General features: G+C 37.6%; 1 protein-coding gene across 1 annotated transcript in view; it reads right to left on the bottom strand.

Moving 5' to 3' along the window:
• Positions 1 to 4,111: 4,111 nt before the first annotated feature.
• Syt10 (synaptotagmin 10) overlaps positions 4,112 to 14,573 on the bottom strand; it is a 61,179-nt gene continuing 50,717 nt past the window's right edge. The window contains exons 4-7 of the mRNA XM_052748673.1: positions 14,355 to 14,475; positions 12,653 to 12,824; positions 9,042 to 9,171; positions 4,112 to 5,211 (exon numbers count right to left, since the gene is read on the bottom strand). Of these exons, the coding sequence (XP_052604633.1) occupies positions 5,140 to 5,211; positions 9,042 to 9,171; positions 12,653 to 12,824; positions 14,355 to 14,475 (495 nt within the window). The 3' untranslated portion in view covers positions 4,112 to 5,139. The remainder of the gene's footprint in view (positions 5,212 to 9,041; positions 9,172 to 12,652; positions 12,825 to 14,354; positions 14,476 to 14,573) is intronic.

Raw genomic sequence — 14,573 nt, forward strand, 5'->3', positions numbered from 1 at the left:
TAGATGAGCTGTGATGGATTCAAATTGCCTGAGGCTCTGTGGGAAGAAGAACATCATCAGTTCCTATCAGTACACATGGACTTGTAAGGGAGTTAGAGGAAACACCACGCTTATGATGGGAGCCAGTTCTTTTCTAGTTCGACTTCTCTTAGTTCTGAATTCACAGTGTTCTGTGGTTTCTCCATGTTTGAATGTGAACCCAGTCATTGCTCTTTTGGGTTAATAGCAGCTAATGTTGACAACCTGCACATTGTACTCTTTGTTTAAGGAACAAGCTAGAAGTGCAAATATTTTACATATTGGAGTTTCACCTGCTTCTCCTTTACGCAGTGAGCTGTTCACATTGATACTACTACATTCTTTAAATGCAAAGCTTAAAGGACTTTACAAGAAAAACAGCAAATCTTAATGAAACCTATGAGATAATTTACATAAGTATTTATAGAGAACGGTTATTTTGTTGTTTTATATAATGGGGGGGAGTAGCAGTTATTTGGGGTGTGCAAAGTTTTTGGCAAATCATGGAAAGATAGAATTCCCTGTCTTAATGTTCAGATGAGGCACACAAGAAGCAATATGGAAAGCCTCAGTGAATCTAACCATTTCATGCATTAACTTTGTAACCTCAAAACTTATTCTTAGTGAGTTTTGACATATCCGTAAATTACATCAATACAATAGTCAGTAAATTATTTTCAGGAAACAAAATCCTCATGATATTGAATAATTAAAACTCAATCTCATGTTCAAGAAGTAGGGCATTCTGTGCACAGTAGATGCGACTCAACAGAATGTCAGAAGACAACAGGTTATTCTTACCCTCTGTGATGAAATCAGACATAGTTTCACTGTTTGGAAAGGGTCTCATGGTCTGCATAAAAAATTATTGTTGGCTTGAGATTAAAACATTTCCATATAAATATATCAAGAGCAACTCATATTTCTTGTCACCATAGAGATAAAAATAGGATTTATATAAATAGTTCCCCCTTGGAGGAGTGTATTTAATCATCTCAGACATACAAAATACTATCATTTCTCTTAAACATTTTTTACCTATTTTTTTCAGTCACTATTTTTTTAGTATTCAAATATTTTCATTAAGTAAATCATTAAGGCTTACCTTGGTCCTTAACTGAATGGTTTTCTCCATCTCTTTATAGTACTATCATGCTACCAAATCAAACTTCTTTTAGTTACATGATAGACACAATGAAAGGAAAATAATGATTTAACTGCATTTTGATCAAATATGCAATGCCACTGTTCAAATGCATATCTTTTTGATTAACTGTTAATGCTAGATGATAAGTAATTACCTTAATCTTAATGGACAGATTATTGGATAAATATTGATCTTGGCTAATAGAATACCTAGGAGATAAAGTTTTGGAAACAGCATTTTATTTGATCAATTCTTTTTCCTGTGTAAAATATTAAATTCATTTTCTCCTAAATATTAGGTCCTTACAGCAGGTTCAGATAAATCGTATACTGAGTCATGTCTCTGAGTAACAATTGAATGCTGAGCCATGGACTTTCAGAACATTATTTGAGAATTTATTGTCCACTAAGACTTAAAATACAAAGAGTTCCTCTTTTTTTGACATCTCAACATCTTTATTTGCTATGTTTTAATATCTTTTTCGTTAACTATATGGTTTCTTTAAGTTATTTTATTTTCAGGTTTTTAAAAATCTACTTGTTGATAGCAGTACACTTTTAGTCTAAAAACCACAAGCATTGGAACCAACTAGGTCGGCTCAGAAAAACTGTAATTGTTACAAGACCAAGTTGTGACACAAGGTGTCATTTTCTTTATGTTTAACAAAGAGGCCAAATGGTTTCTCAAGGCCATGCCAGCCCAGTTCTGTAACTGTTTGCAATTAAACTGGTTGGTAATATCACAGCTGTTATGACAAAAATCAGACAAATTCTGCTCAAGAATAATATCAAGTAGTCTTTTTGAAGAGGTAGAAAGAAATTGATTTGTGTTCAATGCTATGATTTTATGTTCCTTTATTGTAATAATCCCTGGCTGCTCAGACATCTCATTCTGGAGTAAATTATTTTTTTGTTTTATAGATAGTAGAGTTGGCATGGGAATGGAATTTTGACATTTTTACTTTCAAAGTAGCCATTATACGAAAACTTCAAGAGATGGAGAGTTTTTCTTTTTTTATTGAGCCTGGAAACTTTGAAAAGAATAAACACTACAGGAGACCAAGTGCAGTTGTAAATATCAATTAAATATCACAACCAAATAGTTCAAATACATCTGCTCTAATATAAACCCTGAGTCAGGATCGATCGTTTGTGAGCTCCCTGCAGTAACTAGCATTGTGCACACACCACAAAGCCACATGAAGGTACACGATGGGCTCCGCTTCCTCCCACTGCTTCCCAGGCATTTGTCCTAACATTTGTTCCTGAACTGAGTGTGTATGGATATGGTGAGTTTTACATGGGAAGTACCAGCAACACAGGGTAGCCTGAGAGAAAAATAAATAACTCTTGAGAAAAGTGCATCAGGAAGCCAGTGATCATGCCCGGAGCTTTGGACTAAAATCAAAGGTAGGACACCCATGAGGAACGTATCCAAACCCCAAACGAATCAACTGCTGGTTTTGTGAAATGATTGTGCACTAGACACATACTGGTGTCTTTCGTATCCTGTGTACTTAGCAACTGTGCGGTTATGCCCACAAAGCAACACTGAATCTTATTTCCTAGATGCATATATTGGTAAGTCCCTGAATGTGTCCCTGAAATCAGGAGTTTGCTGTATACCTAAATTACAGCTTCATGCTGCATTGACCTACATTAGTACATGCCATCCCACAAGTTTAGTGGAGGGCATCTGGAACACTGAACCATATTTTAAATACTGAGAAACTAACAGTACCTCACAAGCAGAGAGAAGTTTCTGTGTGTAGATGGATAAAATGGTGTGTGGGGGGGAATGATACGTAAGGTGCATAAGGAATGTATTTTCTCAGCATGAACTGTTCTAATGAATTTGTTTATTACTGTGAGAGAAAACTCTCACATATTAGCTGAAAGTTCTGAACTTTTCCTCTTTAATCTCTTTCATAGGTTTAGCAAATGCTTTGACGTAATTCTCATGAGAAATAAATGACTTTATCTTGTATAATTTTGGGTTTTAAATTTTTTTCCAATCTAATTTTCATCTACTCGCCTCCTATTTAAAATATTCTGGTTATCTGATAGCTCCCTTTTGTTCCTCAGAAAGTTTAGCCTGTTCTCTTTAGGAAACAAGCTGTAATTTTACAAGAAGTAAGTCTGTAAGATCTCGTTTTGAGTGAAAATGCATACTCTCCTGACTTAAGAAATGTCACAGCTATATCTACTGATAAAATACTTCCCTAAATGTTACCACACTAAGATTATAAGTTTTTTCTTTCCATTTAGCAGCTTGCATTTTACAGTATAACAAAGACGTTCAGATTAGTTGTCTTCTTGACTCTCTCTGTAATGAGTAGGGTTTGTTGTTGGTTTTTTTTGGCTTGACGGGATAGTCAAGTGTTTTCAGACAGATTTATTTTTAATGAGAAAAAGTTTAGTAGTATATTTTCATTAGCTTGACATAGGCATTTTAGGCAGAACTGAGTTTACACTGAAAATCTTAATGTGAGACATGCTTATACTGGTTAACAGTAACTAAATCTTTATGAGAGAAATTTCAAGACTTTTAAAATATATTTCCTAATATTTGAAATAAGGGATTTTTACAAATATAAAAATTCATTACTTGTCAAAAACTTTCTCATCCCAATGAACTTGTTTTAAAATTCCAAATATAGATTTTCTTCCCTTTAAAAAATCTTATTGTGGAATAAACTTTAAATACGTACACCTCGAATGTAAGGTTAGAAAAATTCCACATAGATTCCTTCCAATGGGGTCTTAAAATGAGACAATAAAAAGCTGACATGATTTCAAAGAAAGTTCTCTCTTGTGAAAAAAAAGCATTTGCATAGTTTTTTTTTACCTCTAATGGTTTGATCATTAATCTCTTTGAAGGTCAATGCCTTTTATTAAAGGACTAGATGTTTGGTCCCTTGGAATGTATTTGTTTTTATTACATGTGAAAGTTGTACTGTTTACAACATGCATCTGTATTTTGGTGAGCAATAAGTCCAGCTTTCCTGGAGACTCTCCAGCTCTGGTAATGAGCTCCTGAGAGGGTGGAGGAGTCATCACCTGCCTGTCTAAGGACAATGGCACAGAGAACTTGGCTAGACCTTTGGTTTCTGTGAAGTGTGATCCATCAAAACCATAGAAGCCACATGATAGCTCCAAGTCACGGAACAGACACACCACAGTACTGGAGAACCTTGAAAGACAAAGTTATGACTGTAGTTACTTAGGGATACCAATGCTACACTTGAGGTGAAGACTACTAGAAGTTTTAAAACTACCAACTAAGAATAACAGCAGGTGCCTGAACTAATGTGGACAGTAAGACATTGTAAGCTGGAAGCCTTGTTTACCAGCTACTCAACATCACTTTGTACATTTATATTCAAAATGATTTTTCATTTTGTAGCATAGCTTAGTGTCCCAAAAAAGAAGCTTGAGGGAGGAACCTCAATGACAAAAATGCTGATTATGAAGGAAAAACTATTATCAGACAAGTGACATTAATTAGAATTTGAAGGAGTTGAACCTATGGAACCAATTTAAATATGTTCACTAAAGTTTACATAGAACTGTGTGTACAGTTGGAAATGACACATTTTACTATTTCATACAACACAGGAATAAACTATATTTAATTTTACACACATGTAGATTCTCTTGTCAAATACTTATTTCTTTGCTTAAGCAAAGAATTAAAACATATTAAAACACTGTGCTCATAGATGACATGAAATATAGGACAACTTATGTAACTAAGGACTATTAGTACTCAGGTAAAATGTATTGATATGCTCAAAGTTAAAAACAAAAATAAACCAAGAGGTAAAACAAAAAGAAATTATACATCAAGTTATTCCTTATCATGGGTATATTTTAAGTGAAGAAGTCAAATGTTCTGTGTTTGTGTGTGTGTGTGTCTGATTCGATGAACACATGATTCTAGGTCTTTCTGTGACATGGTCTTATTTGGAGGCTTTATGGTGTGGACGGTGGCCTTGGAGATGAACAGGATCCTTGACTATCAAAGCTGGTTGCCCGGCCAGGTAACTGAAAGAGAAGAATTTCAGAATATCTGATCTAATGAAGAAAAAGCATATAATGACAATCATGTCTCTCTGTGATTAGTGGATAGTCAAGCACAATTTGCAAATTTCTGAAGAGAAGGTTTATATAACCTCCACACTCTCCTGAACTCACCTCCCAAGGCAGAGAGAGAAAACACAAATATTTCCTGTAAAACACAGTGCTTGGAACGTAAAAGGTACACAGAAAAATGTCCCATGGCAACTTTTATGTCTTTAGAAGAGCCCCACACTTTATGGGAGATGTTTAGTTTTTTTTCTATAATATAACTTACCATAGTGCAGAGTAAGAACAATAGGAAGTTGTAGACATAACATACTTATGACAGTTTGCACAAGAAATGACTCCCATAGGCTCACATATTTGAGGACTGTTTGGGAGGCTTATGGAACCTTTGGAAGGTATAGCCTTGTTGGGTGGGCTTTGAGGGTTTACGGCCTCAGTGCCTCTCTTCAAGTTTGTTTTGTTTCCTGTATGTGGATAAAAATGTGCTTTCTCTGCTTCCTCCTCTGGCCTCCTGCCACTGTGCTTCTCGATGATGTGGATATTCCTCGGAATCATAAGCCCAAAAGAAGCTCTTCCAGAGGTCACTTTTGGTCTTGGTGTCTTATTACAGCAACAAATTGTAACTAATTCAAGACTGTCTTCCCTTTGCTTTGACAGGAAGGGATTTTCATCTGGGAAATTCATAAACGGAAAAGGTCAGTTTATGAGGTGGGAACCCCAAGTGATAAGAGTGATTCTCATGATCCTTACGTATCTGTATCTTGAGAGTTTAATGGAGTTTAATGAATGAATTTGAAGTAAGTAGATTTTACTAAATGAGGCCTTCATCTCTGCTGACCAACTCATTCAGTTCTTAAATAACTATTACTTTCTCATTTATTCTTTCTCTAACAATAAAAATATAATTTCACTCTTAATTTTTCCTATAATGCTAAATTCAGGCTGTGCATATGTCTGTGGTCCATATAATCTGTTTGTCTACTGAATAGAGACAAAGGGGATGAGAAAAAGATATTTGTAGAGGAAAGTACATTCATCTTTTAATACCAGTTGTCCCTGATCCAGTTACTAGAAAACTATGTGTGATCTAATGCCATATTATGGCCTGAAAGGAGATTGAAAAGGGTTCTTTTATTCTTGTTCTTGATACAAACAATGCCTATGGTTCTTCAACAGACAAACAGTTCCATGTTTATATATATAATATATGTGTGTGTATATATGTGTATATATATATATATATATATATATATATATATATATATATACTTCAGACTGTATGCTTTTCTTTATAATTGTTTAAATCTTGCTCATATGCTCCCATTTCCTTGGACCATCTCATTGGCATGGAAGGGCACTCAGCTTCTCCAAGATCAGATATCAGAGGGACAAGTACCCGAGTCCACATCTCCATTCAGCGTGGCTCCCCATATAGCAAAGCGTTCTTTCCCTTTCTATATTCTGGAGCTTAGGCTCCATTTTCAAGCTAAAAAATGAGACCCAGGGGAAAAAGAGCACAATTATATAACAAGCACTAAAGTGTGTTTTAGCCAGTACTTACCACTGAGACCAAATAAAATGTACTTTAGTAGGTGTTGAGCTATCCAGATAATACAGTTGTCTCTGCTTCTGAAAGATTTCAGGGGAATACTTGTGTGATTGTGTACATGTGTGCATATATGGATTTTTGTGTGTATATGTGTATGTGTTTTCATTTATGTGTATATATGTGTATGTGCGTGTCTATATGTTTCTGTAGATCTATGTCTGTGTGTATGTGTTTGTGTCTGTGTATTGTATGCATGAGTGTGTGTCTGTGTATGTGTGTCAGTGTATACCCATGTCTCTGTGCACATGTCTGTTTGTAGGTGGTGCTTGTCTGTGCCTATATATGTGTATGTATGTCTCTCTGTGTGTGTGTGTGTGTGCATGCATCTTGTGTGTGTTTATGTGTCTATGTATGTGTGTGTCTGTGTGCATGTGTGTTTGTGTCTGTATATGTGTGTGGTGGTTTGAATGAAAATGGGCCCCATAGGCTTGTATATTTGAATGCTTGTTTCCAAGTGGGTGGACTGTTTAGGAAGGATTGGGAGGTGCTGCCTTGTTGGAGGAGATGTGCCACAACTTTGAGGCTCCAAAAGCCCACACCAGGTTACTCCAGTCTCTCTCTACTGTGCTCATGGATCAGAAGTAAGCTCTCAGCTTCCGCTCCAGCACCTTGCCTGCCTGTCTGCTTGTCTCCATGCTTCCCACACTGATAAGCATGGACTAACCCGCCGAACCTGTACATAAGACCCAATTAAGTGCTTTCTTTTATAATTTGCCTTGGTCATAGTGTCTCTTCACAGCAATAGAAAAGAAACTAAAATAACACGTGAATGTATGTATGTGCATTTATATGTCTGTGTATATATGCTCTGTAAATATGTAGGTCTGTGTATGTGTGTGTGTCTGTGGGTCTTTATATGCGTATGTCTGTGTATGTGTGTGTGTCTGTGGGTATTTATATGTGTATGTCTGTATGTGTGTGCGTGTCTGCTATATGTGTGTCTGTGTATGTCTGTGTCTGTATCTGTATTGTTTATATATGTGTGTGTGTCTGTGTCTTATGATTTACAGTAAATTATGAAGTCAAGTAGAGTGTTTGGACATTTATATATAAATGGGATCTGTGATGGAAGTTTACTTCCATGGCTTGAGCATGACATGTTCACTCAGTTTCCACAAAATGTCTTGAATAGCTCAGCCATGGTCTCATTCTTGTAACTAAGCTGAGACTGAAACCCGGTCCTACTGATACATTCAGTCAGTTACAGTGCGCAGTCTCTCTCCCATTTTAAAACCAAAGCTTAGTGTACCAAACCGCAACTTACCCCTCAGAAAGGCTAAGTATTATTTACTTATTTTGTGGCTATTATAAGTATTCATTTTATGGAAATTCACAAAGTCCTCCATCCTCCTGTGAACACATTATGTCTTAGTTTATGTTGTGGCTCTTGAAGAGGTTCCAGCAACTGTCTTTGTTGGAAAGAAAGGCATTCAGCCAAGCAATACTTAATATGTCCAGTAGACTAACTTTGACTAAAAGTTCTAAGCAAAAATGGTTACTCATCCTTACTAACATAACTCAGGTGTGGACACAGCCGTTAAGACCTCATATTGAGTCAATCTGTGCAACACTGTGCTCATCATCATCACTGTAAGTTACTCCTATTGAACAGGCATCGCCGAAACTCAGAGGAGGTCAGGTCACTCACCAAAGCATTATAATAAAAGGCACACAGCATGGCCAAGCCTTGAATGCAGCTAAGTTGGTGCCTTGATATTTTAATTTCTATATATTCTTTCTGACCAGAATTGGATAGGACATATGTATCCCTTATACAGATGTATCAGACAGCAGTGCTTTATGAAGGATTTAAAAATGGACAGGGGCTCTAGGTAAAGTGGCTTTTTTTCACAGAGAAGCAGTACCAGAGCTCAGTTCCCACTGAGTAATGAACTTAAGACAATGGCCCCTGGTCACTGATGTAAGCCTAAGGCTATGGAAGGAAATGACACACTTCTTTCACAGGCTTACTGAATAAGAAACCCTAGACATCTAATCATTTTTTTAAATCCCCGAGGCAGACAGAACTTTGAATAGACGATGTGAGAGACTCTGAAAAAAAGTGAAAGCATTTTTTTTGAAAGGTGAATAAGTGAAATGTCAAATGAAAGTTAGCAGATAAAAAATATTTAAGTAACATCAGTGTAACTGAGGGCAGAGGCAACATCCACATCCTTACCTCCAGCAAAGGGTGCCAATGTGTGATTGGTTTCCGGTGGTATGCCAACATTTCATTCCAGTGGTCTCGCCCAAGACCCTCGGCGTCTAGTCCAGTTCGACACACACCTATGACCTCATTGTGTCCAACCCTAGGATTGGTGGAATATCAAACTTTCACCATCATAATTCAAAGGTAAGTGGAATTTTCTACATTTCAGTACAATTTTTAACATATCATCAAGAGCAATAGATTCCGCATGGTATGGCAGTCTCCAGACCCAGATTTCACTTTATATACTTTCAGTGATCCATGGCCAATCACTGTCTGAAAATATCAAATGGAAAGTTCTAGAAACAAATAACACATCAATATTAAATAATACTTTATACAGTATATTGCTATAATGGTCCTATTTTATTATTTGTTATTGGTAATCTCTTCTCGTGTACAATTTATAAAGTAGGCTTTATAAAGATCTGTATATGTAGGAAGATCTGTACATGTAGGAAGAACAGACTATCTGGGACTCACTGCTGTTGGTTTCCATTATCTATGGAACATGATGGAACATATTCCCTACAGAGAAGGGATTGTTATGTACCAGTTTTGATTAAATGAAAATTCCTAAATAAAAATTAACTAGGCCAGGTGTGGGGCATGGCTGAGAGGTGGAGACAGGAAGATCAGAAGTTCAAGTTCATCATTACCTACAGAGAAAGTTTTGAGGCCTACAAACAAATACACACACACACACACACACACACACACACACACACACACACACACACACACAAACACAGACAGACAAAAAGGCCCACAGATAATTAACTAAATAACATCAACACACAAAATAAATTCATATTAGAACCTCACAAAGCTGTTCAGTTCTCTGCAATGTTGACAATGAAAGTGTGTGCACGGGAAACCAGCAGACCCCTCATTTTGACGATGCTGCTCTCTGGGAATGAGGCCTACTAAACCCCCACACTGTAAAGAAAATCCCACTCTTTTCTGTAATGGGGGTTAGACTATATGCCAAGAGGACAGTGCTCACTTTCTTGCATAATAGTCTCTATTTTACTGACTCTAAATTATTTGGGTAAGTATGCTCTTGCTGGCAATATAATTAAGTGGGGCAGGGTTGTGTTTAGTCTCACCACTATGATTTATCATTGCATAACAAAGCATACTGTTTGACGTTACTATTTTCTATTTATGCCCCATTTTTACTGCAACCAATAAAAATGATAGCTAATATAATATTTATTTTTATTTTTAAAATTTTTGATATTAAAATATAATTACACCATAATCTCCTTTTCTCCCTCCAGACAGTCTCATAGACTGCTCTCCACTCTCCTTCACACTCATGGCCTCTTCTTTCATTAATTGCTATTGTATGCATATATGTATATGTTCATATATACATATGAATTCCTAAATATAAGCTCTTCAGTCTGTATAATGTTACTTGCATGTGTGTTTCCAGGGCTGACCATTTAGCATTGAACAACTTATTGTTGTGCTCTTCCCTGGAGAAGACCACCTCTCCTGCTCTCTGCTTTCCTCAGTCGCCTATAGTTCTTGGTGTAGGGCTGGGGCCTAGTAGGCTCTTCTCTATCCTCTTTGGCAGGTCAGCTGGTGTAGTCTGTGTTCGGCTCACATTTAGGCAGCCATGTTGGTGATATTTCATGGGTGTGGCTTCTGACATTACTAGGAGACAGTCTCCCAGCAAACTGCCTGACCCTCTGGCCCTTATGATCTTTCCACCTGCTTTTCTGCATTGCTTCCTGAGCCTTGTGTAGCTAAAGTTTTCCTGCCTGGCCCACAGTCAGGACAAATCTCTCTCTCACCTGCCAGTCCCAAGCTGCTCAAACCCGACCAAGTAAACACAGAGACTTATATTGGTTACAAACTGTATGGCCGTGGCAGGCTTCTTGCTAACTGTTCTTACAGCTTAAATTAATCCATTTCCATTAATCTACACCTTGCCACATGGCTCGTGGCTTACCGGCAACTTCACATGCGGCTTGTCATCATGGCGGCTGGCAGTGTCTCTCTGACTCAGCCTTCCACTTCCCAGCTCTATTCTCCTCCTTGTCCCGCCTATCCTTCCTGCCTGGCCACGGGCCAATCAGTGATTTATTTATTGACCAATCAGCAACACATTTGACATACAGACCATCCCACAGCAGCCTTGGGTGTGGAAGTGTTCTGTCGATGTATCCATTGGGACTGGGGGTAACTAATACATTTGAGAATCTTCTATGTAAAGATAGTTTTCCAAGAATTTTGAGTTTAATGACATAATTAACCCCAAGTCTACTACTCTGGCTCTGGATAACATTACTAGCATCTCATTTCATAAACAAACAAATCGGATGCTCAGAAGAGTTCCTAGGAGTTAAGGGCAGAAGCTAGATCCCACCAGGAAAGTCAAAACTGCACCTGACAAGCAAGGCTTCTTTCTTCCTAATCTTTTTGAGACCAGGTCTTATGTAGCCTAGGCTGTCCTCGGGCTTACTATGTAGCTGAGATGAGCCTCCTGCCTCTGCCTCCTGAATGTTCAGGTTACATGTCTCTGCCATCACCACTTCCTTCACAAGCTGGTTCTTGAAACAGTGTAATCTGAAAGGCTTTCTACAGAGTCACTTGGATAGGCCTCTCTGACTTTGGGAGTGATTTTAGGATGCTCCAGTATGTTTGCCTATGAAGTTTCCCAACAAGGCTATTTGGAGAAATGATTTCTATCTTCCTGATTTAGGTGGCATTAAGATCTATTGCCTTAACATTTGGTCAATGACAAGCTTAGCTGTACCTACCCAAACTCACTGCTTTGAGAAGTCAATAGGGGTAGGTGCTAAAGCAAAACAGGGCCATTCATGAAAACATTCACAACATTTTTTAAGATCGGAAGTGTGGGATAATTCCAGATTTTTTTCTACCATGGAAAAGCCATCACAGGTGTTTTCCTTTAGTATATAAACTCAAATAGATCAGAAAATCATTTATTTGGGTTTATTTTTATTTCTAGGGGCTGACTTTGAGACATTGAATGGTACATTACTACCACTCCTCATAGTTCAGTGAGTGTTCTCTTAGGCATTCTATATTCACATTCTACACAAGTGGTAAAGTTACCAACAGAGCAATGTATAAGACCATTGAGCAGATGGCTATGAATCTTCCAATTCTGTCATCACCCGCGTTCCACAGCATGTTAACAGTTTCCCAGTGGAGAAAGTGAATCCCAGAGACTTGTCGGCCCTCCAAGCCAGTGCACTTTAGAGTGGGGTGAGCACCCCTTTCCTTGTGGGGTAGCCCCTCTGTGAAGCCAGCTCTGGATTGCAGTATTTGTCATTCTGAAGAAAGACCTTTGAATAGTTCTTTTGCATGTCATGAACTTCATACTACTTCCAGACTCACCCTTTCTTCAGCTGCAGATGAATGTTAAGTTAGACTGCTTTGGAGATGAAACCAAACCAAAACTATAACTATAGATTCTCATGAATCATGGCCCTGTAGTTGTTTAAGTTAGATCTGCTGTAACAGTGAGTAACCTGGGAAGCTGATGTGACCCGGCTATGACAACCTGAAGAGCTGCATCGGGGCAAGCAGCCTCTACCCACCTGTCATAATCCATGACCGCAATGCACAGGCTGACCTGGTCCACATTCTCTGGAGGGATGTCGAAAATGATGGCTTCATTGTACACAGGGTTGAGAGTGTTTTTCTTTGTAGTTGTTTTTCGTTTTTTAAGTCTTCGGCCCTCACACATCAAAGACACTTTGACATAAGGGTCTATGAGAAGGGAGGTAATTTTACTAACATTAAAGCATCCAGGCTATGCACAAAACACTGTATTTCATTTTTACTAAATAAGAAAGTGTGTGTGAGCCCTTTGGCATTAATAGTTTTAACATTAAATCACTTACTTTGGGACAACAGATTCTTGATCTTATTTTGTCTCTTCCTATAGTCATAACTTTTACTTCCTTAGAATCAGATTTTAATTTGTTGGGCAAGTATATACGTTTTAAACTCTAGAAAAATGTATCTGTATATTTCAAGGAACAAAAGGTATTTTCTTATGAGAATTGTGTACATACATGTAAGAAGGCAATGCTAATATCTAACCTGATCAGAAATACTTTTTTTTTAACACTTAGAAGACTATACTAAGGAAGACATTCTTTGAGTGAGCCACAGTATCTTAATAAGGAAATAAAATCTTGTTGCCCTCTGCTTCCCCCATCACATCTCTGATGACAGGTATTCTTTGCTTCTCACAAGATCAACGGCTCCTTGGTTGACTCCTGTGCCTGCTGTGAGGTGGAAGGAGCTAATACTCCCAAACACAGACTCTTGGGAGGAAAAGCTTCATATCACCTTCAAATTTGACAACAACTCTAACACCGCTCTGCTTGGCTTAAAATGTACCATAAAAGAACAGAATAAACAATAGCTTGTTGGGTGCCATGTTGAGGTTCAACAATATATACTGACCCAAAGTTTTTCAGTACCAAAATACATTTAATTGTCCTTCTACCTCTTTCTTCATTCTATAACTTGCAAACTTTTAAAAGGGAACAGGTAGCTCATGATGTAGCTCCCAAGTTAAGATGTCAGTGGGATATGCATAAAAAGCTTCCCTGATAATCGGTCCCTTCCCTGGCTGCCTGCTGGTTTGCGTTGCCTCAACATTCTTCAGGCAAATACTGCAGCATAAGTTTATGTTCAAAACCATAAAAGGAAGGGAGAAGGAAGCACCGGGTATTTCACTCCTTTGTCTAATGTCCCACAGGAGAAATTTCCCTTAAGAGTTTCTTGACATACTGTTTTTGTTAGTTTCTTTAGATGTTCCAAATTTTTACTGGAAAGGGGTCAAGAATGCAAACGCAAATGGTGAGCTTACATTTTATCTGTTTCTCTGCAGACAAGTAAAGGAAACCGATTCAGTTTTACACATATCTTTGTATGGACTTCATTCACAGGTGAAAGTCTAAGGACCTTCCCTTACAAGCAGACTAGCTGGGAGAACAAAGTAGATAAGGCATTTAGATAGACTTGATCAGGAAAGAAAGGGAGGAAGAAATTAAGAAAGAAAGAAAGAAAGAAAGGCAAAACCAAAGTTCAAAGTCAATCTATTGATAGTTTTCAAAAGATTTCACAATTTTAATGTTACCTTAAAAAGGTGATTTGTAACATTTTGATTTGTAATCTTTCTTTCTGCTTTTATTTTATCCTGCAGCAGAGAAATAATTAAAAGCCATATGGTTTTAGATATGCAAAATTAGTAGGGATGTGCCATTGACTTTGCTGTGTACTTACCCGATGACCCAGTAATGTCCATGGCCTTCAGATTTCTGCATTTGATCACCGTCAAAGTCATACGCCCAGCGGTTGGCAAATAGCAAAGGGAAAACATGATTTCGCCCAGGTCTATGCTTTCCTAGATTGGCAATTGGTAATGTTAGCAATTTCAAACAACAAACAGTGAAAGCAAAATGAAATGGAAGATAAGTGAAAAAAATTCACATTATTAGAATC

The sequence above is a fragment of the Peromyscus californicus genome, unplaced genomic scaffold (genome assembly GCF_007827085.1).
Source record: "Peromyscus californicus insignis strain IS unplaced genomic scaffold, ASM782708v3 Scaffold_20__1_contigs__length_68692818, whole genome shotgun sequence".
In the NCBI taxonomy this organism is placed as follows: Eukaryota; Metazoa; Chordata; class Mammalia; order Rodentia; family Cricetidae; genus Peromyscus; species Peromyscus californicus.